The sequence below is a fragment of the Bos indicus x Bos taurus genome, chromosome 22 (genome assembly GCF_003369695.1).
Source record: "Bos indicus x Bos taurus breed Angus x Brahman F1 hybrid chromosome 22, Bos_hybrid_MaternalHap_v2.0, whole genome shotgun sequence".
Taxonomy (NCBI): Eukaryota; Metazoa; Chordata; class Mammalia; order Artiodactyla; family Bovidae; genus Bos; species Bos indicus x Bos taurus.
In genome coordinates this window covers 6595283-6621740 of record NC_040097.1, presented here as the reverse complement: position 1 = coordinate 6621740, position 26458 = coordinate 6595283, and the positions used below count along the sequence as shown (strand labels likewise).

At 50.8% G+C, this 26458-nt stretch overlaps 1 protein-coding gene, 1 long non-coding RNA gene and 1 pseudogene across 3 annotated transcripts in view; 2 read left to right on the top strand and 1 right to left on the bottom strand.

The window, feature by feature from the left end:
• The first annotated feature begins 7214 nt into the window (after positions 1–7214).
• Positions 7215–9492, top strand: LOC113880444 (annotated as a pseudogene).
• A 4597-nt stretch (positions 9493–14089) lies between these two features.
• On the bottom strand, positions 14090–20266 carry CLEC3B (C-type lectin domain family 3 member B). Its single transcript, XM_027522589.1, has 3 exons — positions 19962–20266; positions 17761–17859; positions 14090–14611 (listed from the first exon to the last, which is right to left on the bottom strand). The coding sequence occupies exons 1-3, from the start codon at positions 20068–20070 to the stop codon at positions 14211–14213; spliced, it is 609 nt and encodes a 202-aa protein (XP_027378390.1). The 5' UTR covers positions 20071–20266; the 3' UTR covers positions 14090–14210.
• The window catches only part of LOC113880424, a 25133-nt gene continuing 17577 nt past the window's right edge, over positions 18903–26458 (top strand). The window contains exons 1-2 of one of the 2 annotated variants that reach the window (XR_003507742.1): positions 18903–19671; positions 24664–24841. This is a non-coding gene — a long non-coding RNA (uncharacterized LOC113880424). The remainder of the gene's footprint in view (positions 19672–24663; positions 24842–26458) is intronic. The other variant, XR_003507741.1, reaches the window with a different exon arrangement.

Sequence of the window (26458 nt, the reverse complement as noted above, 5' to 3'; positions counted from 1 at the left end):
TCCAATGAGTCGGCTCTTCGCATCAAGTGGCCAAAGTATTGGAGTTTCAGCTTTAGCATCAGTCCTTCCAATAAATATGCAAGGTTGATTTCCTTTAGGATTGACTGGTTTGACCTCCTTGCAGTACAAGGGCCTCTCAAGAGTCTTCAGCACCACAGTTCAAAGGCATCAATTCTTTGGCGCTCAGCCTTCTTTGTGGTCTAACTCACATCCGTACACGACTACTGGAAAAATCATAGCTTTGACTAGACGGACCTTTCTTAGCAAAGTGAAATCTCTGCTTTTTAATACACTGCCTACTTTTGGCAAAAAGTATCCCTCCTTTAAAGCTGATCAGAAACTCATCACTTCTCTAATGTAGAACCAAATCAATGCCTCTAAATTGCCTCTAAGCATCGGAAAAGTTTCAAAAAGAAGTTTGAAAAAAAAATCTTATTCAACAGGAACTGTGGACAGTGTTTGCCTTTATAGAAGGAAATGGTGACTGGGAAATTTTCCCCCATATACCATTCTGTAGCTTTTGAATTGGAACTGTACAAATGTATCTTATTTTTCAGTGAAAGAAAATGGAAACAAAAACTTCCTTTTAAAACTTGTCAAAATTCAAGATTCCTGGGACTTCCCTGGCAGTCCAGTGGTTAAGACTGTGCTTCCAATGCAGGGGACATGGGTTTGATCCCTGTTCAGGAAACAGCTCCTTCTTGCAGCAAGGCCAAAAAGAATACATTTAATACATAAAAATACATAAAGAATACATTTAATACATAAAAAAACAAAAAATAATAACAACAGAGTACCCTTTAGATTCTTTGGTGGTTCAGTCTTGCCATCTTCTTGTGAGTGCAATTTTTCAGAGACTTTTAAGCCTCCTTCCCCGGCTCCTCCGCCCCGCCCCCAGTGGTGGGACCAGTTTGGCCAGATTTCACCCTATCTGGTCAGAAATCCCAGGTTACTCCGAGAGAGGCTAAAGGCTGGAGAAGACTGGAAGGCATGGTAGCTGCTCAAACACCCTGGAAGACTCTTCCATACTACCTCAGGGATCATTCCTCAATGCTGATGCTCCCAGGCCAGGAAGTTCTCTGGGAGCCGACACCAATCCTGGGACAGCAGCTGTTGCACTCGGCTCCCGCATCGGAAAGAGGAGTCCTGGGACCAGCTGGTGACCTGACGTCAGCTCCATCATTGCCCAGGATGTTCAGATCTGACCTATCCAGGAGCCAGACTGGAGGGACTAGAATCTGCTCAGATCTTAAGCCTAGGAAGTACGGTTGGGAGGGTATCGGCTGCCCCTTGGAGTTCAGGGAGAAGAAATCATTTTGTGATGCTTAATCATTTGGAAGGAAAAAAAAAATTTCTTTTTTTTTTTTTCAGCCAAAAAAAACCATGTTAAAGAGTGAAAGAGCCATTCTACCACAGGCTTGGGTTCAGTGTGTACTTTGGACCCTGGGCTGGCTCCCTGGGTCTCAGGATAGCAGGCGGGTCCAAGTCCCTCGTAGGTCCCTTTCTTTCCTGGACACATTAATTGCTTGGCTGCCTGCCACTGGCGGTGTCACCAGAGCTCTTGGCAGGCTGAACACTAATCCTACCTTTCGCCTGGGAGACTGGGAGGGAACCTGCTCTCCAACCTCCTCCCAAGGCTGCAACCCCCAGTCACCCCCATTGATGGCTGCAGCTGCTACCCAGGAGGCCCCTGCTGGTATCCTGAGACCCAGTGAGCCAGCTGAAAGTGAAAAAGTGAAAGCGTTAGTCGCTCAGTCCTGTCCGACTCTTTGGAATTCCATGGACTGTAGCCCTCCAGGCTCCTTTGTCCATGGAATTCTCTAGGCAAGAATAGCGGAGTGGGTAACCATTCCCTTCTCTAGGGGATCCTCCCGACCAACGGATCGATCTCATGTCTCCTGTGTCTCCTGCATTGCAGGTGGATTCTTTACCATCTGAGCCACTATGGAAGCCCAGGGAGCCAGCTGAGGGAAGGATAATTGGGAAATGTGAACTTCAGAGGTGACCCTTTCCAATCAGGAGTTAAATTGCCCTCACTTCCTCTTGAAAAGCAACCCGGTGATATTTCTGCAAATAATAGTCTTTTTGAGAAACACTGGCAACATAGGTACTTCTAATAATGAAGATGAAAATCCCTTATACCTTTTAAAAAATGTCTAGTGTCAAATCAGTCCAATATATCCAGGATAAAGCTGTATTTTCAATTATATTTTTCTTAAACAACATGGGTAACAAGCTCCTTTTGCGATAATGAAGCCTTTGTCTTTGGCGTTAAAAAAAAAAATTAATCTATTTTCTCCAGGCCAGGGACATCAATTTTTAAAATGAGAATTCATACTTGCTACAGATGCTGCAAGCTGACTTTTTGCACAAATAGATCAAGATGTTTCTGTTTGTCTTCAGATCCTTGCCAAGGGTTGAGCGATAATTGAACATGGCAACAAGTCTGCTTTGATCTTCATGAGGAATTTCAGTGTGGGTAGCACTCAACTGCCTGGTATTCATTCTGCTGTGGATCCAATTCAATCCAGTTATTTCAGTGTACTCATGAAATGCCTACTATGTATAAGACATAAGTGTGGGATTATGTGTAAGACTTAAGTGTGGGCTTCCCTGGTGGCTCAGCTGGTAAGGAATCCACCTGCATTGTGCGAGACCTGGGTTCGATCCCTGGGATGGGAAGATCCCCTGCAGAAGGGAACCCATTCCAGTATTCTGGCCTGGAGAATTCCATGGACTGTATAGTCCATGGGGTCGCAAGGAGGCAGACACACTAAGCGACTTTCCTGTGTAAGACAGTATGCTCAGGCTGAGTGCTGGTGGAGAAGAAGTTACCATATAAAGTGCTACGAGGGAGGGCTGAGACACAGCGTAGGGGAGGAGAGGAGACGACGAACCTTCGGTGGCAACATCTGCTCATTCATTCAACAAGCACTTCACCAAGTGAGGCGCTGGATGTCTCGGTTCCATTAGCTCCTTTCTTGAGTGGTTAAGACATTTCTAAACCAGAAGAGGAATGAATTGTGAGGCTTGGCTGGAGAGGCAGTCATAAAATATGGTGAGTTCTTTGCCAATTTTTAGTCACTTTTCCCAACTAATGTTTTGCTTCTCACTCTGCTCCTGAGGCAACAGACCACATTGCAAGTATTTAGTAAACAAGCTTCATTCATCTATAAACCAAGCAATACATATTGTGCTGATTCCTCAGCTATATGCTTTTTTCATTTTGGTAATTTTATTTATTTATTACCTTTGGCTGTGCAGAGTCCTTGTTGCTGCCTGACTTTTCTCTAGTGGCACCGGGGGGGGGGGGGGGGGTTCCTCTCCAGTTGCCATGTGCAGGGGTCTCACTGTGCTGGCTTCTCTCGCTGTGGAGCCAGGCCTTAGACACAGGGGCTTCCTTCAGTAGTCCTGGGACACAGCCTCAGCCACTGGGGCTCCCAGGCTCTAGAGGATAGGCTCAATAGATATGGCTCGTGGGCTTAGATGCTCTGAAGCATGTGAGACCTTCCCAGACCAGATATCAAACCTGCGTCTCCTGCTTTGGCAGGCGGATTCTTTACCCCTGAGCCCTGAGGGGGAGCCCTCTCGGTAATATTCTTACACAAAGAACTTTTCGCTGAGGATACTTAGAAAACCATGCTCTCTGTCGTGGCCCTCAGGAATGCTGAGGACTGGAGTGCTAGAATGTTCTAGATCCTGTGCCTGTAAGACACAGGTCGCCCCAAGATTTAACCTTGATTCCAGATCTTTGCACAGAACTACTGCCATTTTAGGAACAGCAGCCTACTATTCTCTCACCTGAACTGGAGACGAAACACACTTCCAGGCCACCGAGGAATAAAAGGGACCAAACAGCCTCAGCTGGGAAGGGTGGAACCCTGGGGCTTCCTGGATCTAACTCAGCAGACCCAGAGTTTGGGGTTGAGAAGGGCAGGGTCATCTACAATGCTTTAGTCCCATCTCAAGTTCTTGAATTGTCATTTTCCAGGTCCCCTTTCCCGAGTTCTTTGAAGGCCCAGAAAATTAGAAAGAGGGTTTCTGAAGATCATGGCTGTGCTAGGGCTGAGCTTCTGCAGAACAAACACTGTCCTCCTCTCTGAACAGCCATTCTCAGATGCTAAATAGGGGGTGACCTGAGGACAAGGGAAGGGAATTGAGCTCTGTCTCCTCGGTTGGTCAAGTTCTTCCAGCAAATTCCAGTGAAAGGGCTCCTGTCACAAGGGGACCATTAAATAAAGGACTGTTTGTGCTCAGGGGAGCACCTTCCTCCCACACGTGTTCAAGGACTGCCTTCAAAATGACAGCAACGACAAAAATCCCCACCCATCCAACGATCCTGGATTACCTCAGTTACCAATCCTTCCAGGTCTTCTAGCTTGAAAAGCAAAACTCTCATCTTTGGATTGTGAGGCAAGGGTCTGAGGCCAGACTCATCCCCCCAACCCCCTTCCTTCCACCCCATCTCCCTGGGGGGCGGGGATGAGACATATCTTGAGACATATTTTTAAACCAACTGCCTGGCTCTCTGCCCTGCCTCCCACTTCTAAGCCATCATTTTAAACTATGTTTAAAGTGGACCACATGGGGACAATTAAGGCAAAGAATTCCTAGGCCTGAGGGGCCCAGAGAATGAGAAGGACCTTGAGGAGAACTGAGGGAGCCAGAGGTCCAGAGATCTTCCCTGGTGGCTCACGGTTAAGAATCTGCCTGCAACACAGGAAACATGGGTTCGATCCCTGGGTCAGGAAGATCCTCTGGAGAAGGAAATGGAAACCCACTCCAGTATTCTTGCCTGGGAAATCCCATAGACAGAGGAGCCTAGAGGGCTACAGTCCATGGGGTTGCAAAAGAGTTCCAGCAGCAGCAGCAGGGGTCCAGAGAAGGGGGAGGTTGTGAGCGAGGTGTGGGGAGGGGAGCCCGAGGGGAAGGGAGAGGCAGGGGGACTACTCGAGGGGGAGGTCGGCTCACTTAGCCTCCTGGCAGCCTCCCTCCAGGCCACCTGCCAGTATCCTGAGACCCAGTGAGCCAGCTGGGAATCAGGACCCCCACCCTGGGCCGCCTTGTGCATGAGTGCTAAGTCACTTCAGTCATGTCCCTCCAGGCTCCTCTGTCCATGGGATTCTTCAGGCAATAATACTGGAGTGGGTTGCCATGCGCTCCTCCAGGGGATCTTCCCCACCCAGGGATCAAACCCGTGTCTCTTATGTCTCTTGCATTGGCCGGCAGGTTCTTTACCACTAGCGCCACCTGGGAAGCCCGCTGCATGCAAAGAAGCTTCCCATCACATCCAGGTACAGGTGAGGAACCTGGGGCCCTCCACAGGGTGCGGAAGTCCAGGTTTAAGGCCACCAGCATGTGAGTAAGGACACTGCCAGACCCCTAGTCGAGGACAAGGGCAGATTCCCTGTGACACTGTGCCAAGGGCCTTTCTGGTTAACATTTTCACCACTGGGGGTGACAGAGGTTGCTCCACCTAGGTTTGGGCCCCTTTCTCCTTTGGAGCTTGCACTACGCCACCTGGGGCGCTGATCCTCCCCCAGTTGAAGCACACAGCGAGAGGTGTCAGCCGTGTGGTAGGATGGGTGGCCATCCTTCCGGCTAGCAGCACCATTCAACACGGGCAGCCTCCCATAGCTCGAGCTGACTTGGCCCAGGGATGATGCAGAGAAAACCTTCCTACCGCCTTTCAATTTCTTCTTTTTGAGCTCACAGTTCCTTTAGCCTGGTTCCTTCTAGAAGAATGAGTTTTTCTAACTGGTGTCCTCTACTTCCGCCTTCGAGTTAAAAGGTGAGCCGTTAGCTTTGGACTCTTAACTCTCTGGAAGGTGACGATCATTATTGGTCTCTTTTTGCCCTAAAAGCTCTGTGCATTTCTCTTTTAATTAAAGTACAGTTGATATACAAAATTATGTAAGTTACAGGTGTACAATATAGTGATTCACAATTTTTAAAGATTTAACTCCATTTATAATTATTATAAAACATTGGCTATATTCCTCATGTTGTACAATATGTGTTAGTTGCTCAGTCGTGTCCGACTCTTTGTGACCCCATGGACTGGATGCCGCTAGGCTCCTCTGTCCCTGGAATTCTCCAGGTAGGAACACTGGAGTGGGTTGCCTCTCTAATTGTGGTGTGAGTTTCTCATTGTGGTCGCTTCTCTTGTTGCAAAGCACAGGCTCAGGAGTTGTGTCCACAGGCCACAACCATGCATGTAAGTCTTCCAGGAGCAAGGATTGAACCTGTGTCCCCAGCACTGGCAGGCAGTTTCTTTTTTTTTTTTTTTAGTTTGGAAGATAATTAGTTTACAATATTGTGTTGGTTTCTGCCATACAGCAACACAAATCAGTAATAATTATACATATATCCCCTCCCCTCTCCCCTCCTAGCCCACCGCTCTAGGTCATCACAGAGCCCCAGGCTGGGCTCCCTGTGTTATGTAACACCTTCCCACTTAGCAGGTAGATTCTTAACCACTGGACCACCAGGGAAGCCCTGCAAATATTTTTTGCATGCCCGCCATTGTGCACGGCTTACTCTCATCCTTGACTTGTTTCAGACTTAACTTTGCAGTCCTGTGAAGCTTCACTGTATTTCTAGTTGTGTACGACTTCTTCCGGGTTACAGAGCAACTTGAGTTAGAATTGGAACCCTACTCGGAGGATTCATGTACATCTTGGCTCTGTATCCCGAAACCTTTCTTTTTCATCATTGTCTTGCCTTTCTTTTCTTCTCTTTTTCTTTCACAGGCTGGACTCAGCACCTTAGAGACAGACTCAGGACCTGACCATCTGTGGACCACCTGTGTGTGCCCTGTAGCCAAAGACCACCAAGAACAAAGTTGGATTTACTGATCTTTTGCAGAGAGGAAGGCTGTGTACATGCAGATAAGGAGTCATGGGGCCTCTCAGCACAAGGGACTTAGAACAGAACATGGACTTGTGTTAAATGGTGTGTGGGAAGTTTCAAGGAAGCAGGGGTTTGCTCTGGATCGAATGGTGTCAGGAAGCAGGATTCTACCACCAGGAACTTTGGTTTTTATACAGAAGGTGAGATGAAGGCATCAGAGCTAAAGCCATGGTTGTGAAGAGACAGCTGTCACTTGGGTTAGTTGAGTGATTTCTCTCGTGTGGGCAGAGGCTTAGTTTGTCCCTGTGCTCAGACATGACTACAGAATGGTCTTGTTTTGTCACGCTTGTCTGAAGTTGGTGATGGGTGAGACTAGCTCTGTTTGAGAGAACGTGGCACCTAGCTCTGAGTGCCTGGCTGGTAAGAGCTTGATGCTAGGGACTACTTTCGTCTTTGTCATTATAAACGCAAAGCTTTGATCCTCCAGTTCCAGTCTTCTTTATATCCTAGTCTTGTATCTTCACGATGGGATAAGGATCCTCACATTTGAAGAGGAAGAGGAGGGACGGATGAGAATGAGGAGGGGGATTTGCTTATGGTGGGGGTGGGGTAAAATAGTGTCTTAGCTTAGAGGATTCATATCTCTGTAACCTAAATGGATCCAGGATTCCATTCCTCTGCCTGAATAGAATGATATTCCAAAGCCATATTAAGCAGACAAGGGAAGGAATTAGGATAACCTTTGTATTGTAGGTGCCTTGTGAATTACTGGAGGAAGTTCCAGGTTGAAGGGTGGGGCAGGCATAAGAAGTGGCCATTCTTATTACAGATAACCCTCACTTAGAAAGGTAATCCACCCTCTTTGGAAACACTGGGTGATTGTACATTCCAGTTTTCTGGTATATCCTTGATTTAAGTAATAAAACTATTTGATACCCTACATATAGTTTGACTACATATTATATTGTTCTATATGTTTTTAGAAGTGCAAGAGATTAACTGAGGGAAACACCTGTGAAAGATCAAGGGCTCAAGGGAGCAGGAGTCGGCAGGGAGAGGCGTCTTCAATACAGGTCTGACCCTGTGTGAAGAACAGCAGGGGGAAAAGCGGACTGCGTAGGAAGAACCCCAGACTGCAGCACACTTCTGAGACAATAGAGGCCAGGCCTTTGGGGAGTTCCCAGGCTAAACTTTCCACTTAGAGGGGCCACCTCTCCAGCGGGAATGGTTCTGTACTCAGTCACTGCCCAGAGGCAGCCAGGGAAAGACTGGCCTCTGCCCCTCTGCAGACAGCCCAGGCTGTCAGTCAACTCCTGCTTGGCAGCAGGCTATCTTAGAGCCGTCTGAGCTGCACCCTCCACAGCCATACGTGTCTTCGGTCAGCAATACCTTTATTTTTTTGAGTCACTGAAGCAGATCAAGTCCTCCCAGAAGCAGAGGCCAAGACAGGATTAGACATGCAAAAGATTTGTTAACGGAAATGCCTGCAGAGGATAAAAGGGGGAAGAGAGGACAGGGGGAAAAAACCTATACAAATGTGACTTACACTGTGAATAAATGCGCTTCTATAAGTTCTTTGTTGTTTTAAGCCTCTGTTGAGACATATGCCTTGAGTTTTGGCTTGGCAACTATGGTTTCTAAGTCGTGTTAAATGATAATACTGTAATTTAGGAAGGGCAAACAAGGTGATAAGGGCTTCCCTGGTGGCTCAGCAGCAAACAATCTGCCTGCAATGCAAGAGTCGTAGGAGCCACGAGTTCCATCCCTGGGTGGGGAAGATCCCCTGGAGGAGGGCATGGCAACGCACTTGAGTATTCTTTCCTGGAGAAGCCCCAGGGACAGAAGAGGCTGGAGGGCTACAGTCCATGTGGGTCTCAAAGAGTCAGACACAGCTGAGCGACTTAGCACGCACTCACGCAACAAGGTGATGGAGGTACAGAAACGGACCTTCTGCAAGCTCACTTACATTTGCGCGGACCTCGACGACCAGCGGGACGCGACCTAAAAGCAGTGGTAGTGCGACTGCGCAAGGAGCAGCACATGCTGCTGAAGCGCCTGCGCAAGACCTAGAATGAGGCTCCGCCCACAGAGGAGCCTGAGGTGGAGAAGACCAGGCGCCACAGCGTCGGCCTGCCCAAGATGGCGGGCAGTATGGTGGGCGTCTACAACTGCCAGGACCTTCAGCCAGGTGCAAGTCAAGCCTGAGGTGATTGGCCACTACGTAGACGAGTTCTCCATCTCCTATATAAGCCCATGAAGCACGGCTGGTCCGGCATGGAGCCACCCACTCTTCCTGCTTCGACTCCCTCAAGTAGCTTGCTGGCCAGTAAAGGCACGGACTTGGCTTTAGAAAGAAAGAAACTGGAATCTAAAGCATCAAATCAAGATCTGCCTCAGCTACTCTTCTTTTCACACGGCTCCTTTCTGTGAGGACTTCGCGTGTGCCCTCGCCCTCCCTGCTTCTCCACTTTGCTAAAGGGTGGTTTTGCCTGGCAGGGGACACTGGGCTGTTAGAGCCGGTGCCTGGGTTACTGGGGGAGTAGGCGCTTCTCTTGTCCCAGAAGGAGTTCAGAGAAGAGACAGGGCGGTCAAGAAAGCAAAGTGAAGATTTAACTAAGCGACGGTACACTCTCAAAGGTGAGAAACTGCACCGAGTTTCTTGGGCATGCAGGACATGCGGGATGTACAAATGAAGGGGTGGAATATGCATTGGGGAGGGAGGGTTTTGGGGGGTCACGCACCCGGATTTTCATCCTAGCTCCACCTTGCCAGGGGAGGAGGGATTTTTGCCCTATGTAGTCTTGATGGGAAGTGTCATGACCTCGGTGCATGATAGGAACTTATCTGCAAGGTTTTATTGTAATGAGAGCTTAGTAAGCAAACGGTTACATTTGGACGCCAGAAATTCCTACGTTTTTCCACCTTTCTTTAGCTGTCTGCAGGACACTTATCAGCTCAAAATGTGTGATTTCCCATGAGTCCGAAGGGTTCTTCTTTGTCTGCCTAAGGACCCTCTTTGTTTAGGAGATATGTGATTTCCTGCTGTTGGCCCGTGTGCCCCTTTTAGTTCGCACCTGGCTATCTCCCTGCTCCAACATTACTCCTTCAAGGAGTCTGGACGCTTAAAATCTTCTAAAGGCGGAAGTATCTATGGTCCATCCTCTTTTCTTTAAATTTTTATTTATTTCTTGGTTGCATCGGGTCGTCATTGCTCTGTGCAGACTTTCTCTAGTTGTAGTGAATGGGGGCTGAGACTCTGTAGTGGCGGCGCTCCGGTTGCAGCATGGTGCGCTGGGTAGTTGCCGTGCACGGGCTTAGTTGCCCCAGGACGTGTGGAATCTTCCCGGACCAGGGATCAAACCCTCATCCCTGCGTTGGCAGGCGGATTCTTAACCACTAGGCCACCAGGGAAGATCTGGTCCATCTTCTTAGCCGCTTTGAACTGAGCAGGAGTGTTGTCCCTGCCTGTGGGTGGAGATCTCCTTCCTGTCTGTGAGAGACGGGGGTCTCAGGGTTGTTTGCGGTTTTGGAGGTGGAGAGTGGGGAGTAGACCCAGTGGATGGTGGCACCTCATCTTCAGGTGGGATGAATTAAAATCCCTGATGCATCATCATTTGAAGAGCTGGAATCCAAACCCAGGGTTTCTTCCTGATCGGTATTGCACTATCAATGAGTAGCTTCAACCTGGTTTAAGGTTTTCCCGGCGGAACTTGCTGATGAACGGGAGGAAACACTAGTTTCCCTGTTTGACTCTGGCCTCGTTATGTGGCATGTGTGTCTTAATCTGAAAGACATTTTCCTACTACTACTGCGCAGTTGTTTTCCCAACAGTGCAAAACAGGAAAGCTACCCTTAGAGGATACAACCAGCCCCGTCCCTCTGTCTTTGAGCAGCCTCAGAAATGCCGGGTCCCTTGCCAGGTGAGTGAACACCTCAAGAACAGGATCCAGGCCTCGTGGCCTAGCTTCTGTCAGAGCAATTGGCATATGGAAGGAGCTCAGTACTTACTAGTTGGCTGTTTGGAGAAATGGTTTGCACAAAGCTCTTTCTACTAACAAAGTGAGAGTCTTTGGCTCATTCTTTTGCAAGCTGCATGACCTTGGCTAGTCACTTAACCTCCCTGGGCCTCAGTTTTTTCCATCTGTTTCTCCTGCGACTGTGTTCTCATGCTGTACAAAACAGCAGTGCATTCTAGTGGAGGAAATGGTTAGTTTCATAGATTGTGTCATGATTTTTAGCATGAAAGAGAGACTCATAAACCGTGCTTTTCATGAGTCACCCATGAAAAATAGGTGAAGTAGAATCTAATGTTAAGCTTTAAAATAGCCCTGGAAAATCTGGGTGGAAACTGTGTTTTTACAGAATTCCTTTCCAGCAATCACAAATACACACCAATGCACATGACCATCAACTCCTTTTCACAAAAGTTTCAGTCACATCATGAAATATCTGAAAACTTTCTTCAAGATTCAGGAAGGACTGAATGTAAATAATAGTACATGGGCCTTGGAACTCGACAGACCTGAAATCCAGCCCCATTCATGGATGTTCTTAGAAAAATTATCCTCTCTGTACTCCGTTTTCTTTTCTTTTTTTTTTTGGTACTCCATTTTCTTCAACTATAAAATAGGCTTAATAAAACCACTCTCCTAGGTTAGTATGACTATTGAATGAGGTAATTCATGAGTTGTTGTCAGGACATAGTAAGGGGCTTGTGGGTCAGTGCCCAGCCCACAGTAGGAATGCACACACTGCTCATTTTCTTTGCTTTTATTAATACTTCCACCTTCTCTCAGCAAAGCCAAAATCCAAAGAATGTGCCTGGAGGTTGTGTGAGGACACATGAGTGGTTTAATGTTTTCATTTGAAGCAAGTATGTTTATGTGTGTGAGAGGGAAGCTCACATTCCAGGGGCCGACTCTGACCAGAGTTTGAACCTGTCTTCTTTGCTGTGCAACTAGCAGTTATGCAGAAAAGCCTGTGGTTTAGGGAGGTTGGGAGAGATTGATGGGTGAGTTGGCAACCAGGAAAGATATTACTGACACCTTGATTAACCTCTTCTCCAAGGCAAAGAACTGGAAACAGCTGAACTTGCGAAAGGAGTTTTTACCCAGCATTTTGTGTGACCAGCACTTATAGCAATATTTCAGATTGTCCCTTTGTTGGACATCCTCAAAATTTTTGCACACCAGGGCAGCACATGGTAAAGAAGGAAATGGGTGATGGTGAAAGAGGGCTCTACCATCAATTCTAATAAAGAGTAGTGGAGAAGCTGAAGATCTAGAAACCAGTACCTTATTATTGTTTATGCACCTTGGAATTTTTTAATTTTGTAGCCAGGGCCGTAAGGAATAGTAAGGTGAGTGAGGCATTTAACTAGGGTACAAAATTTAAGGAAGTGCCTAAAAAACTCAGTAATCATGATACAAAATATTTGAACACAGTGTTTTAAAAAACAAAAATTAATGCAAACAACAACAACAGGTCAAAACTTAAAGCAAGATCCCAGGGCAGGTGCACCCTAGCTTCAAGTCCACGACTCTCAGTGTCTTAAAAACTGAAGAGCTTTTGCAGCTGATTAAAAATGGTTAACGATTCTCTTGCTTATGCTGCCACCTGCTGCTGAAATCAGGCAGTGCCACAGAGGCAGTTCTCTACCAGGACCCTCTCTCATACGCAAAGGCCTGGTGCCCTCTTGCGGGCATCCACCCAGTGCAGGAACTTTGAAGACCTGTGGCCTCCTACATTCTGCTAGATAGCTGAGTTGGGTAAAAAGAGCCCAAGACTCAGCCAGACCGAGATCTGCATCTCATTTTTGCTTCTCACTTGCTAGGTCATCTTGAAAAAAAAAATCACATTGCTGTTCTGAGCTTCAGTTTCTGCACCTATAATGAATGTCTTCCATCATTACATCTTCCTAAACTGTTGAATTACATGAGGTGGTTTCCATGACAATGCCAGGCAGGCTGTGTGGCACAAAGTGCACACACAGAGTTCACTGTAAGCTACCTCTCCCATGCTAGCCCACTCCCCGTGATCAAATCAAGATATCATCAATTTACCTCTGAAGGCAGGACACACTGAAAGACGACCAGGGAGAAAAGGTATGGCAGAAGTCCCCACAGGGGATGATGCCATGGCTGATCTGGGAAGACCTCCCCTAAGGGGGTTACTAGAGCTGGGCCTACATGGTTGGATGGGCCAGAGGGGCTCACGGGGCCCCTTCTCTGATGTTTTATCTCAGGGAAGGTCCAGCACCGTGAGACAAGCATCACGGTGGTGATGGAAAGGCCAAGGCCCTGGTCATCCTGGCTCTGCTGCTTATTGGCTCTGTGACCAACGGAAGTCACTCAGCTTCCCTGAGCCTCAACTTCCGTTTCTACAAAACGGAGATAATAACATGCCTGTCCCTGGTGGATAAGATTAAATAAGATGACTTATTTAAAGTTCCTGCCATTCAGTGCGCTCAATAAGTGGTAGCTGGTATTGCTAGGATGGAACTTTCTTTGAGGAGCAGGAAAGGGGGACACACCAGTCAGGCAGTGTTGGCCACTCTCATTTTTGACTCCTATTCGGCAAGAAGGGGTATGCAAATATTCCCTGTGGGCAGACCGTACCCTCTCCCTAACAGGACTCAGCGTGTCAGTGCACCCCAGAAATGAATCCCCCAACAGAAAAGGGTGGGATGGGGGTGTCCCTTCTGCCCTGGAGTTGTGGAGGGAATGCTGAAGTGGAGTCTTATGGTAAGTAGCCTGGAAATCGGAATAAGGGCTGTAACTTAGATAACAATAGAGTATCAGTGTTCATTTCCGGAGCTTGAGGAAACCTCCATGAGAAAATGTCCTTGCTTTCAGGAAACACTTAAGTATTTAGGGGTAAAGGGGCAATCACGTCTGCAATTTACAGTGAAACGGTTCAGGAAAAAATAAAAGGATAAGCAAATAGGGGGAAATAGTGTTTGTGGAATCTGGATGAAGGGTATTCGGGAATTCTTGCAAATCTCTCTGTAAGAGGGAAATCAAATGAAATACAACGTTGTTTAATTTTAAAAAGGCAGCAGCAGTCAAGGGTTCCCGCCTCCCCGCTGTTCTCTTCCTCCCTCCCCTTCTCTGTGCACCCAGTTCACCATCCTTCCCCGCCTCTCTGCTCACCTCCTAAGAGCCTTCTCCCAGGGATCCCAGAAGGGCTCCTGGACTCTCCCCGCCCATGGGAACCGGCACAGACTGCAGCCACTCTCCAGCATGGTGCACCCACTTTATTTGCGAAAGGAGGCGCGCAGCGCGCAGGGGGCTGGGACGTCCCCGTGCCCCTCCTCCGGGGCTCAGGATCCCGCGCCCCGGCCCGGCCCTCCTGGCCCGCTAGACGATGGCGAACTGGCAGACGTAGGGCAGCTTGTCCCGGCATCGCTTGTCGAACCACTTGCCGTTGGCTGCGCCGGACAGGGTGGCGCAGTTCTCGACCTTGCCGCCGTCGGGCTGCGCGGTGATCTCCGTCTCCCAGTTCTTGTAGGCGATGTGGCCGCCGGTCATGTCCACCCAGCTGCCCTCGGACGCCATGTCGTTGAAGCCCAGCCAGACTTCAGCCTCGCTGCCCACGCTCTGGCGCAGGTACTCGTACAGGGCGTCGTTCTCGGAGCCCGTCTGCGGGGTACCCAGGGTGCCCCCGCGCGAGATGCAGTCCTCACTCGCCTCGTGGAAGGTCTTCGCTTGGACGAAGGCCAGGAAGCACTTCATGTGCACCTTGGTACCCTTCAGACAGACTGGGAGGGGAGAAGTGGCCGTCACCCCAGGTTCCCCAGCCGAGAGCCCACTGCCAGGGGCCGGCTCAACCCGCTACATCCAGCCCTGTCCAGGGGCTCCAGACCCAGGCCCGATGGCCCTGCTGTGATGGGCTCTGAATCCCAGACCTCCTATTCACAGGGGGTGGAGCTCCTGCTGCTGGGCGTGGGCTCAGCCGCCTCAGCTGAAGACAGACGGCCCCTCCCTCAAGGTCACACCCCTCCCCTGGGTGCCCCATCTAGCGCCCAGGGGAGGAGGGGGTCATCTCTCCCCCAGGCAGGATAATTCTGCCTTTTAGCAGAATTAAAAGGCCCTTTAGGGCCTTTTAGCTTGGAGGCTGCACAGGGAGGGGGCAGAAGCTGGCCTTGGGTGCCTCTGCTCAGTCTGCTTCCCACCGCCCCCTTTCACAGCTGGGACCCCAGACTTTCCCTGATGAATGAACCCCATCTCAGAGTGGGCTTCCCAGGGAGCCCCGCCAGAGCCACCTGCTCTGATCTTCCTCCCACCCCACTCTCCCTGAGATTGGGGCCAGGGGACATGGTGACCCAGAGTCCAGACCACACTCCAGGTGCACAGGACCCCAAATCCCTGCCCCAGGGGCCCAGACAGGCTCCCAGCGTCTGCCAACAGCCTCTTCTGGGTCAGTGCTCCTGAGGGCTGGTTGGAGTGGCGACTGGGAGCTCAGAGCTGAGATTGGCCAGCTGCCAGACAGAAGAGATGGCCCAGGCAGTGGGCCAGGAGCTCGCTGTCTCGGGCTCAGAACTCTGAGGAGTCCGAGAGTTCTAAATTTGATTCTGGCCTCAAAGGTTGTAATGAAGGTGTATATTTGGTCTAGTTAGGAATGTAGACTGTTTCTGCTTAGCAGTTTATTCTTTAGCTGGGTTTATAACATAAATATTTAGACAGTTGGAGTGTATGTCTCCGTTTGTCCTCTTGCTGCTGATCCTCAAAATTTTAGGGGTGGGTCTGTACTCCACCACCACCCCTGCCCCTCACTCACCCGCTCACTCTGTTACTCTCACTTAACACATGTCTCTGTGTCCCCGTGAGCACTGGATACTCCTGGAACTCTCAACTCCAGGCCCGGAGCGTCACCGAGGTGTCTTCACTCACAGACACTGTCCCAAGCCGACCAGCCCTGCCACGTGCTCTCGTGCAGTGCCTCCTAGCCAGGCTTCGTTGCCCTTCCAGCCTGGCCCCACACTCTTTCCTTCCTTCTGGGGTCACTGTGAAATGCCACCTAGACCCCCTTGGGGTGAAGGCCTGACCACCCCAGCTGCTGGGAGCGCTCAGCCTCCCTTTGGGGATTGCCTCAGTGGAAGATAGCCCCTCGCCCACAGCGTGCCCCTCCCCAGAGCAGCCCCCACTCAGGGACCGGCCCATGAGCCCCCTTGTCCTGACTCAGGACAGCTCTGAAGGGCCCTTCCGAGGTCAGGGCTCCCTCTGCAGTCTCTGGGGCCTTCACTGAGACGCAGGGCACTCTGCCCACTCCTGAGTCCTGTCTCTTCCCTTCTGATCCTGGGTGCTGATCAGGTACTGGTCTTGGGAGCTGCTCCCTCATGAGCCTCCTGCAGGCTCAGCTCCACCTCAGGGCCGCGTCCTGGGAGCCGCACCCACAGCACTAATGTAGTCCTCAGTGAGCGTCAGTCCTCAGTGCCTTGCCATTGTAACTGGCGTTTTGTCACTCTGGCCCACTTATGATCCGGTGGGTGCATGCTGGCCCTGCCTAGCTCTGCTCTTGCTCTGCCCTCTGCTTGGAATCCCTCTTTATGTTCCTACACCTGCTTTGAGGGTGCCAGGGAATACACTGATGCCGTGAATACATTGAGGCCCCCAGAGCAGGGCCCCCTGGGTCACCTGTGTTTCCTTGTGCGTGGCAGAGGCTTGCTAGTTGGGGACCTCACGTGCGTTTGTTGATTGGGGGAGAGGAAGGGCAGGTGGTGGGAGGGAAGGATTTCTCCCCTAACCCCTCATTGTCTCAACTCTTTGGCTAGGTCAGCAGAGCTCAGGAATGCTTTGTGAGGGGTTCTTGGCAAGGTGATTTGCAGATTGTCGTAAAGGAAAGGGTGATGAGAGGGAGAAGGCCCCCAAGGAGACTGGGAGCCCATGAACCTTCTGGGAATCAGCAAACATGGAGGGGGTGTTTGGATCTCTGTATGCCGTGGACTTTGCACAGTGAGGTCCCCACGACATTGCCCACCTCAGAAGGCATGTGGCGTCTGGGTGGCATGGTCTTTGCATAAGTGGACAGCTGAGTCATGAGACCTTAGAGCTTGCCCTGCAAGTCCAGCCCCAGCCCTTCCACTTTACAGATGAGGAAACTGAGGCCCCGAACGGCATTGTGCTCATCTTAAACGTTCCCCCATGTGTTAAGTATTACTGATCGTCTGTATTCTGTGTCCTCCAGGGCAAGGTCACGAAGGAGTAGGTGAGTGTGAAGTGTGTGAAAATTGGAGACAATATGAAAGGGACTCGGTGGAGAGAAAGAGAGCGGGTTGTCCAGGCAGGCTGTCCAGGAAGTGCCAGGGCAGGTGGCTGTGAGCTGACTGTGTCCCTGGGCTCCACAGCTGGGTGTGTTGTCTATCCTGGCTTAGCTGGTTCGTGCAGGGTCAGGAAGACCAAAGCCCACCTTTCCTCACACCCAGCACGCACGGGACAGGCCGCCTCCATTCCCACCCTAACCTGCACTTGCCAGCCAGGGGATATGGGCAAAACCAGGGCCTCTCTGTCTCAGCTCCCGTCTTTAGAACAGGGATGGTAAATCCTGCCTCAGTGTAGTGATGATGACTGAGAGTGGCTGCGGCAGCGCAGCAGACATACAGGTGTTGAGGCGCATGCCCTACAGGACCGCGGGGTCGGCTGAGTGCAGGGTCTCCTGGGGGCTCCAGGGCTCACGCTTCCAGTGGGCGGTAATGGATTCTTGTGGGCGAGTTTGTTGTCCTTTTGGGACATTCCTGCTTCCACACATCAGGGCATCTTCCTGAGGCCTCCTTGAATCTGGTGCCCTGGACTAGGGGAGCCAGCCAGTTCCCTGGTGCTGAGCCAGAGGCTAGAGGCGCATCCCTGACTGCGGGCCCGAGCCCCTGTGTCCAGCACACCCCTGCCTGGAGAGACGGCCACGTTCACTCACCCGTCTGCAAGGCCTGCTGCTCCTTCAGCAGGGCCACCTCCTGGGCCAGGCTGTCCAGCTGAGTCTTCAGCTCCTCCAGCATCTTCGGACTCACAGCATCTAGAAGGAAGGAAGGAAGTGGGGACAATCCTGTGATGAAGGCAGTAGGGATAGGGGCAGGGCAGGGACCGGAGGGGTGGACCACCGTCAGCCACCAGGGGACAGGGGATGACCCCCTAACCTTGATGTCCTGGCAGACTCTGTCTCTCCCTGTTCCTGCCAGTGGTCATCCAAGTGACTGCTCGTGATTTCCCTTCTGCCGGGGGCCCTCCTTCACTTGTTCTTGCTAACATGAGACCTGTGCTGCATTGTGTAGGAGGGGTCAGATGGGATGGCGACGGGCGGGGTGGGGTGGGGCTGCAGGCAGAGCCTTCAGTGACCCCCTCCCCCCCAACCACCGTCCCAGCTCCAGAGGAGAACAGAGCACAGGAAGCAGGGCCGGGGCCCTGGAGACCTCCCAGGTGTGCTTTCCTGGAGGAACAACACAGACCAGCAGGGCGGGGGCTCCGGCTGTGGAACGGGGAGAGGCAGTCGGGCACACCGCTCTCGCGCTGCCTGCTGTTGTGCGGGCCTCCAGCGCCCTGGGCCTCCGTGGGCACTGCACGGAGACCACATGGAGCCGGGGTGCAAGCGTGACAGCTGGAGCGGGCCAGGGCATTGTCTGGTGTGACCTTCTTGTCCATGTGATGAGGTCTGGGATTTACACGTTCGAATAAATACATACTACATCTTTGGTAAACTTGAGAAATTAGCAACTCTTTTCCACATTCAAAAATTCTGTTATTTGCCTTTGGAACTGGGTATCCTTTACAAAGAACATCCTTGGTGGCAATTTTAGCTAACATTCGTGGACATACCACACATGCCACGAGTCTTCTTTTTTTTAATGAACATTTTGTAGAAGGTAACACAGCCATATAATTTTTAAAGACCCAAACAGTTCAAAATGTTCAAGTCTCTTTCCCAGTCAATCTGCTCTCAGCTCTCTAGTTTCTCTTCCCAGAGATAATCACTGTTGCTAACTCTTGTGAATCCTTCCAGAAAAGTTCTATGCATATACAAGTAAATATGTATTTTTTTCTTTGAAGTAAATATATATATTTTTATATAAATCCCTTTTTTAAAACAAATGTTACCTAAGTATGCATACTGTTTTGAATTTTTTGTTGTTTACTTTATGAACTGAACCTTGGGGATTATTTCCTGTTGGCACTGGGACCCGTCCATTCTGTGTCTCCTGCCTGTGGGGCTCCATGTTCCTAACGTGCCCTTGCGTACATTGTCCGTGACCCGTGGGCAGCTGTCCATTTACAGTGGAGGCTCCGGGAGGGGCCTGAGGACAGCTACGCCGCCTGGCCTTGCCTCGTCTGTGCCCTTGGCCCCAGGCCAGCCGTTCGGCTGCCTGCATCAGCATGCTCATCTCCTGGGGGGTGACAGCCCACTGCATTGCCATGGCACTTCACTAGTTTTGTCTCAACACAGCCCGGGGTGACCTCACTGCAGGCAGGGCTCCAAGGGCAGGCCTTGCTGAGGCCAGGGCCACCCAAGGACACCCGGGCCCAGAGGCCGCGGAGGGAGAGCAAAGCCACCTCCACTGTCCTAGTTCAGCCTTGAACAGTTTCATTTCCTGAAGGCTGTGATGCACCACAGAACTACCAACTGTTCGTTTTTCCTTCCCCTGTGCATTACGTTATACCCTGTGTTCCAGACGCCTTACGTGTTTTCTATCGTTAAATCCTCCCAACCAACCCTTTGAGCCAAGGCCCCCATCTCTGTTTCACAGTTGAGAAGCCTGAGGTTCAGAGACAACAAAGTGGAGCCTTGTCAGCCCTCCCGAGAAGAGTCGGATATCTCCAGGCTGCTGAGCCAAAGGTGTGGTTTCTCTTAAAATCTTGCGGTGGTGGGGGAGGAGTGTGTGTCCATTACGGTGATCTGGAAGGTTCTTTCCAATTCTAAGAGCCCGTGACTCTGACAGTTCTGACAGCTGCCCCTGCAGCTGGAGAACTCACCTAGGTCCCAGTTGGTGGGGTGGGGGGGCGGGGGGGGGGTGTCGAGACTTCACTGATGTTCGCTGGGCTCGTGGAGAAGGGAAGGGAAGGAGAGAACGGAGGGTGAGGGCCAGTCAAGGAGAGAGCTACCAGCTCCCCAACCCACCTCCTTACCTTTCTTGGCATTTGCAGCCTTCTTGGCCTTGGGGGTGGGGGTCTCAGCAGTGACCTGGGTCAGAAGAGAGAAGAGGCAGAGGAGCACGCAGGGCCCCCAGAGCTCCATGCTGCTGCCGCTGCTGCCTGCGGTGGCCTGGGTCAGAGAGCACTGGCCGCTGGGGCCTGAGCTACGTGTCTTAAGGCAGTGGCCACAAGGACCTCTGTCCAGGAAACCCTCCCAAAGTTGGCTGCGGGAGTGCCAAAAAAAAAATCCTGCAAAAAGAGGAAGGCCTGGGAGCCACAAAACCTGGCTGCTGCTCCGGGAACACCCACCCAGCATCCTGGTCCCGCCCTCTGAAACAATCATTGTTTTCTAGGATTCTGAAAAATACATGCTTGTCCTCAGAGCTCACATCTGCTGGGCAGTTACCTCGGGCAGGCGCTGGGTCACGCTTTTCCCTGGCCTCACAGAGGCCTCACACCAGCAATATGAGCCGGGTGCTGGCATTTCCCCATTTTACAGTTGAGGAAACTGAGGCTCAGTGAGGTTAAGGGAGCCTAAGCTACCGGACCTGTTAGAGGCAGCGCCAGTATCTGACCCCAGCCCGGGTACAGAACAGTTACGGAACCGTGTCTCCTTAGGGAGAGAGCTGGGGCTCACTGCCAAAATGTCTGGAGTGTTTGCTGCGATTCTTTTGTAGTTCTGACTCTGTGTTCTTGATGCATGTTTAAAAATACAAAGAAGACCTTTCTTGACTCACTCTCTGTCACCCATCCTTTCCTGAAGCCGAGGTGACCACGGTGGGAAAGGGGCAGCCTGGTGTCCCAGAGTGGTGTCAGAGATGGAGCAGGGAGGAAAGAATGTCCCCAGGAAGGGGAGCCGGTGTGGGGTGTCAGGACGCAACAGGGTGGAAGGGGCACCCCCGGGGGAACAGAGGTCCTCCGTGGAGTGTTGGAGTCCAGGCGAGAAGAAGAGATCTGCGTGGGAGAGCGGGTGGGGGCACATGGGAGAGAGTGGTTACACATCAAGTAAGTGCATTTATTAAAGACCATGGGAGAAAAAAAAGACCACGGGAGCCAGGTTTCTCATTGTCGGAAAAGGGAGGTACAAATACACAGAGAAAACATAGAGAATGTTTCCTACAGTGTAGGATTGAAATTGGAGCTCTCGGTGTGCAGTTACGGACTTTGACACATGAAGCTGAATCTGCAACTGTCCATGGAAATGTGCACATCAGTCCCCCAGCTAGACGTCTGGGTGGAGCAGCGGCCCCACCAAACGCTTGAGCCTGCCTGGCATTCAAGCGCCGGCTTCTCAGTACAGCTTTCCACGAAAAGAAACCGCAGCACCTTGGAGCAACGGCTCATTCCAGGGCCGGGGCAGGAAAAGGAGAAACTAAGCCCAGCACAGGTTATTTTGCCAGAACATAAGAAAATGTTTAAAGAAGGATGAGAACGTGGCAGGACACGGAACCAGCTTGAAGGAGCTTCTTAGGGCCCAAATCGGGGACAGTTTGAGCATCAAAACAGTGACGGTAACAGTAAAATAGGAAACCCTGAGCGCATACAGATACAAATAAAGAAGTGAATACACTGGAAGTCTGACGAGCAGTGGGATATTTTCATTGTCTCAGATTATCTTCCCACAAAATACTTATTAACTCCAAAGAGGAAAGAGCCCCCTTGCAACGGAGAAGCCTGGCAGACGTCACTTTAATGAAGTGACCGAGGTCAGCATCGTCAGTAACGGACCCGACAGAGAGCCTGCAGCCCCTGAGCACCTGATGGGCGTTGGGGAGTCTCCTGCCGAGGGCACAGCGCACAAGCCCAACCAAGGGGCTCTCTCCACAGCAACTGCCCAGCAGTCTTCAGGACTATCCAGGACACGTCTGAGGACACGAAGGAGGTCGCAGACACAGAACGGCAAACGCGCTGTGCACTGGACCAGACCCTCCTGCTCTCTGGACGCCCCTGGGACGGGGTGAGGAGCATGTGGCAAGGATGGTCCGTCGTAATGACGGAAGAGAGGGGCCTCGGCCGCAGGGACCACGCACTAGAGCAGGAGGCGGTGATAGGGCATCAGGTCAACGATTCCCTCGGAAATGGCTCAGGGGAAAAACGTTCTCTGTGCTGTAGTTGCAGATTTTGTGTGAGCTTTAGATGGTTCCACAAGAAAAAGCAGCCCTGTGTAACTCAGGCTTTTCTTGCAGGGACCCCCACCTTGCTCCATCTGATCTGGGCAGGGACGTGCCTGCAGCCTGCTGGGCCAGGCCCCACCCTGCAGTCCCCCAGCTCCGAAGCCTGGGGTGGACAGCAGGAGCTCTGTGCACCCGGCCCTTCCTGTCCTGGCTGGCCCTCACGTTCTCAGAGTGCAAGGGGGCTTTATATTCTCAGCTGGGCCCTCAATGGAATGTTAAGGACCAAAGATTAAGCAAACTACCAGGGAGTCTTGCTTCCTGGAACTCTGGGTGGGTAGCACACGGCAAGAGAAATTATGGTTCTTTTTCTTTTTAAAACTCCATTGCGTTCCTGATTTTCTCTCCTCGGCTCTTGGGCAGCAGGGAAACGGGAGGAGTCTGTTTCCGAGTACAAGGTCAGGACAGGCCCGATTGTGGAGGCCGTGCCCTGGGTAGGCTGGGGAGGAGGTCCTAGAGGAGCCACTCAGAAGCCTAGAACACTCTGCTCTGGGGCTTATCCTGCAGGAGCCACATGGGAGCCAGGCTGCATCCGACCTGCCTGGGACTGTTCTCAGCCGGCCAGTCCCTCGGTCACTGCACCACGTGCCCCTGCCATTGTGCGGCCCTGGGGGTGCGAGGCACCCTCTATGCCCGCAGGGCTGCGGTGGCCTCTCCAGAGGCAAGTGGCCCACCATCCCTCAATCTCTGAGCTAGAAAGCTGAGTGGAAGAGGCTGCCTGCTTTAACCACCTCTCGATATGTGATGTCCTTTCCCATTGATCTCCATGTGTTTGCTTAAAGCCTTCCTGGAACAAGCAGCTCATTACTCTACAAAATAGCTGGTTCCATCATTAGATGCTTGGCTTGTTATAAAGTCCTCCTGTGGTGAGGCAGTTCCCTGGTTCACCAGAACAGGCATTTAAGGGGCCAGCAAATGTCAGCAATATACAGCCTTGACATACTCCTTTCCCGATTTGGAACCAGTCACCTTGCTTATTTAACTTATATGCAGAGTACATCATGCGAAATGCCAGGCTGGATGAACCACAGGCTGGAATCAAGATTTCCGGGAGAAATATCAATAACCTCAGATACACAGATGACACCACCCTTATGGCAGAAAGCAAAGAAGAACTAAAGAGCCTCTTGAGGAAAGTGAAAGAGGAGAGTGAAAAGGCTGGCTTAAAACTCAACATTCAGAAAACTAAGATCATGGCATCCAGTCCCATCACTTCATGGCAAATAGATGGGGAAACAATGGAAACAGTGACAGACTATTTTCGTGGGCTCCAAAATCATTGCAGATGGGTGACTGCAGGCATGAAATTAAAAGACACTTGCTCCTTGGAAGAAAAGGTATGACCAATCTAGACAGCATATTAAAAAGCTGAGATGTTACTTTCCTGACAAAGGTCTGTATAGTCAAAGCTGTGGTTTTTACAGTAGTCATGTATGGATATGAGAGTTGGACCATAAAGAAAGGTGAGCACTGAAAAATCAATGCTTTTGAACTGTGGTGTTAGAGAAGATTCTTGAGAGTCCCTTGGACTGCAAGGAGATCCAACCAGTCCATCCTAGAGGAAAGCAGTCCTGAATATTTACTGGAAGGACTGATGCTGAAGCTGAAACTCCAATAGTTTGGCCACCTGATGTGAAGAACTAACTCATTGGAAAAGACCCTGATGCTGGGAAGGATTGAAGGCAGGAGGAGAAGGGGATGACAGAGGATGAGATGGTTCGATGGCATTCCTGACTCAATGGACATGAGTTTGAGTAAACTCTGGGAGTTGGTGATAGACAGGGAGGCCTGGCGTGCTGCAGCCCATGGGGTCACAAAGAGTCAGACTCAACTGAGCGACTGAACTGAAATGTTGGCACCTGGCCTTCCTGTCCCTCTTTGATTGTCTCTTCTTGGTCCTTCCCCTCTTCCTCCCAACTTTCCTTCTAAGATACGGTTCCTGGACTTTGTTTTTATCTTCTTGAAAGCATCTTTGGATAAATTCTGCTTGCCACGGTCCTCCCTGTGTTTGTGTTTGTGCGTGTTCTCAAGGAGTCTGCTGTGGACAGGGGCCTGTGTCTCCTGTGTTCAGAATGGACACGCCATTCAGAAAGGCACCCTTTGTAGACACAGCACACCTCATTTGCTGCCCACATTGGGCTTAGGGCCGTTAACCCCCTGGGTCCTCTTGTCCAGGCCTAGTTTTCCCGGCCCCATTTCAGCCCCCTGCAGTGGACTCACCACCAGCCCTGGTGGGGCCTGGGGAGTTCACCCTCCCAGCATAAAAGACCTTCTCCTGCACCATCCCCCAGGCCTCTACCAGCCGGAAGGGCACCAAGCAGGGGGCGCTTCAGCCAGGAGATCCATGCGGGGTTACTGTTCACAAGTGAAAGCCAAGGTCTGTGCGCTCACACCCCACCCTCCGGGCCCAGTCTCCTCCCGTCAGTTTCCCCGTGCAAAGAATCATTTTGGCAGCAAAGCCAGAGGCAGAAAAATCTGAAGAGGGCCCGAAAGGCACATTTCAGTTTTGTTCTCTCCCTCCCGAGCTGCCGAAGATCTGAGTTATAAAACAAGCGCTGGCACCCCACCCACGTCGTGCAGGATGAAAACATCCCCCACCCCCACCCTCGTCGCGCACAGATGTTTCCTCTTGGCTCCGCTGGCCCTGGTCAACAGAAACGTGCCCGCCTGCGGAGCAGAGAACTTTCCACACTCTGTTCAAAGGTAAGAACATCCAGGCTGCACATCTCCAAGAATACTGCAAGGGCCAAAGACCAGCATCCTGTTACATGGTCTCATGACCCTCATTAGGAAAGGCACTCGGTCCTTTTCGAAGCTTTTGTTGGCCTGGTTCTGTCATTCATGCAGCGAGTACTGCCTCTGCCCCCGTGTGCCAGGCCCTCGGGCACACACAGCGCGGGAGGCGGTGCACCATCTGCCCAGGTTCTCGGCTCCGTGAGGCCACATTTCTGGTTGTTTTGTCCCTAAAGGTCAGCAGTACCCTAGCGGAAAGAGAACTGGGAGCCTTGGATTCTAAGCGGAGCTCAGACATCCAGCACTTGGGTCTTCTGGGGCAAGTTATTCCAGACCCAGATATCTCTTTCATAAAACAGGGTAATAATCTCTACCCTGCCTACACAATGGGATTAAAAAAAAAACTTTTTACTTTATATTGGAGTATCGTCGATTAACAGTGTTGTGATAGTTTCCGGGTCTCATGTATCCATTATACATATATACATGTATCCATTCTCCCCCAAGCTCTCCTCTCATCCAGGCTGCCACATAGCATTGAGCAGAATTTCATGTTATACAGCAGGTCCTTTTGGTTATCCGCTTTGAATACAGCAGTGTGTACGTGTCCATCCCAAACTCCCTATCTCTCGCCCCCATTCTTCCCGTCCCCCAACCACGAGTGTGTCGTCTAAGCCTATGAGTCTGTCTCTTCCCTAAGCTCATTTGTGTCATTTCTTTGTAGACTTCGCATATAAGGGATGTCGTCCAGTACATCTCTGCACAGTGGAACCCTGGGTGTGGTGTGGCCAGGCCGCCTGTAACGGTGTGGGAGGCTGGAGGACGGGGCTGAGATGCTGCACAGCCCTCAGGGCTCCTCGGCCTCCGTCCGCCGCCTTCCTCCTCCCACCCCAGGGCTGAGACACTAAATGACCTGACCTGTAAATCTGGGAGGAGTCAGTCTTGCATGTGCAGCCCAGTTCTGCACTTGCCTGATGTCTTCAGCTGTTAATAGCTCACGCAGGAATGGAAAATCTGATTAGCTGTGTAGGATAGAATTGATGGGCATCTACCTTTTTGACACCTTTTTCCCAACCCTCCACAAATGGCCTTAAAATTCAACAAATATAAACCCGGTTGTGCGTTTAGGGATCCTAAAAATTTCACATTATTACACTAGCCATGCACAACCTCTCTAAGTTTTGCTGCTTTCTCTTTTCCCTCATAGAACCCCTCTCTGTGTACCAGGTCTGATCCTTAGCCCGTGTCCAGAATCTGTGGGTCCCAAGGGAAGAAATGGGCTGGTGGCAGATTGCTCCCATCCAAAGCTCTGCCTCCTCTGGAATTTTTCAGAGAACAAGCTTTTTTTTCATTGATTTTCTCTGTTGATTTTCTGTTTTCAATTTCATTGACATCTATATTGCTATGTTGATTTTTTATAATTTCTCTCTCTCTGCTGACTTTGGATTTAATTTGCTCTTCTTTTTCTAATTTCCTAAGGTGTGAGCTTAGATGATTGGTTTTAGATCTTTTGTTTTTCCTAATGATTTAAATTTCCTTCTAAGCACTGCTTTTGCTTAGCACTCCTGGTACACAGAGAGGGGTTCT

Excerpts from the sequence above, each read along its gene's own strand:
- CLEC3B (XM_027522589.1), bottom strand. The coding sequence starts at position 20,070 with ATGGAGCTCTGGGGGCCCTGCGTGCTCCTCTGCCTCTTCTCTCTTCTG. Across the intron at positions 17,860-19,961 it reads GGCTGCAAATGCCAAGAAAG|ATGCTGTGAGTCCGAAGATG; the intron begins GTAAGGAGGTGG and ends CCTTCCTTCTAG. Across the intron at positions 14,612-17,760 it reads GCAGCAGGCCTTGCAGACGG|TCTGTCTGAAGGGTACCAAG; the intron begins GTGAGTGAACGT and ends CTCCCCTCCCAG.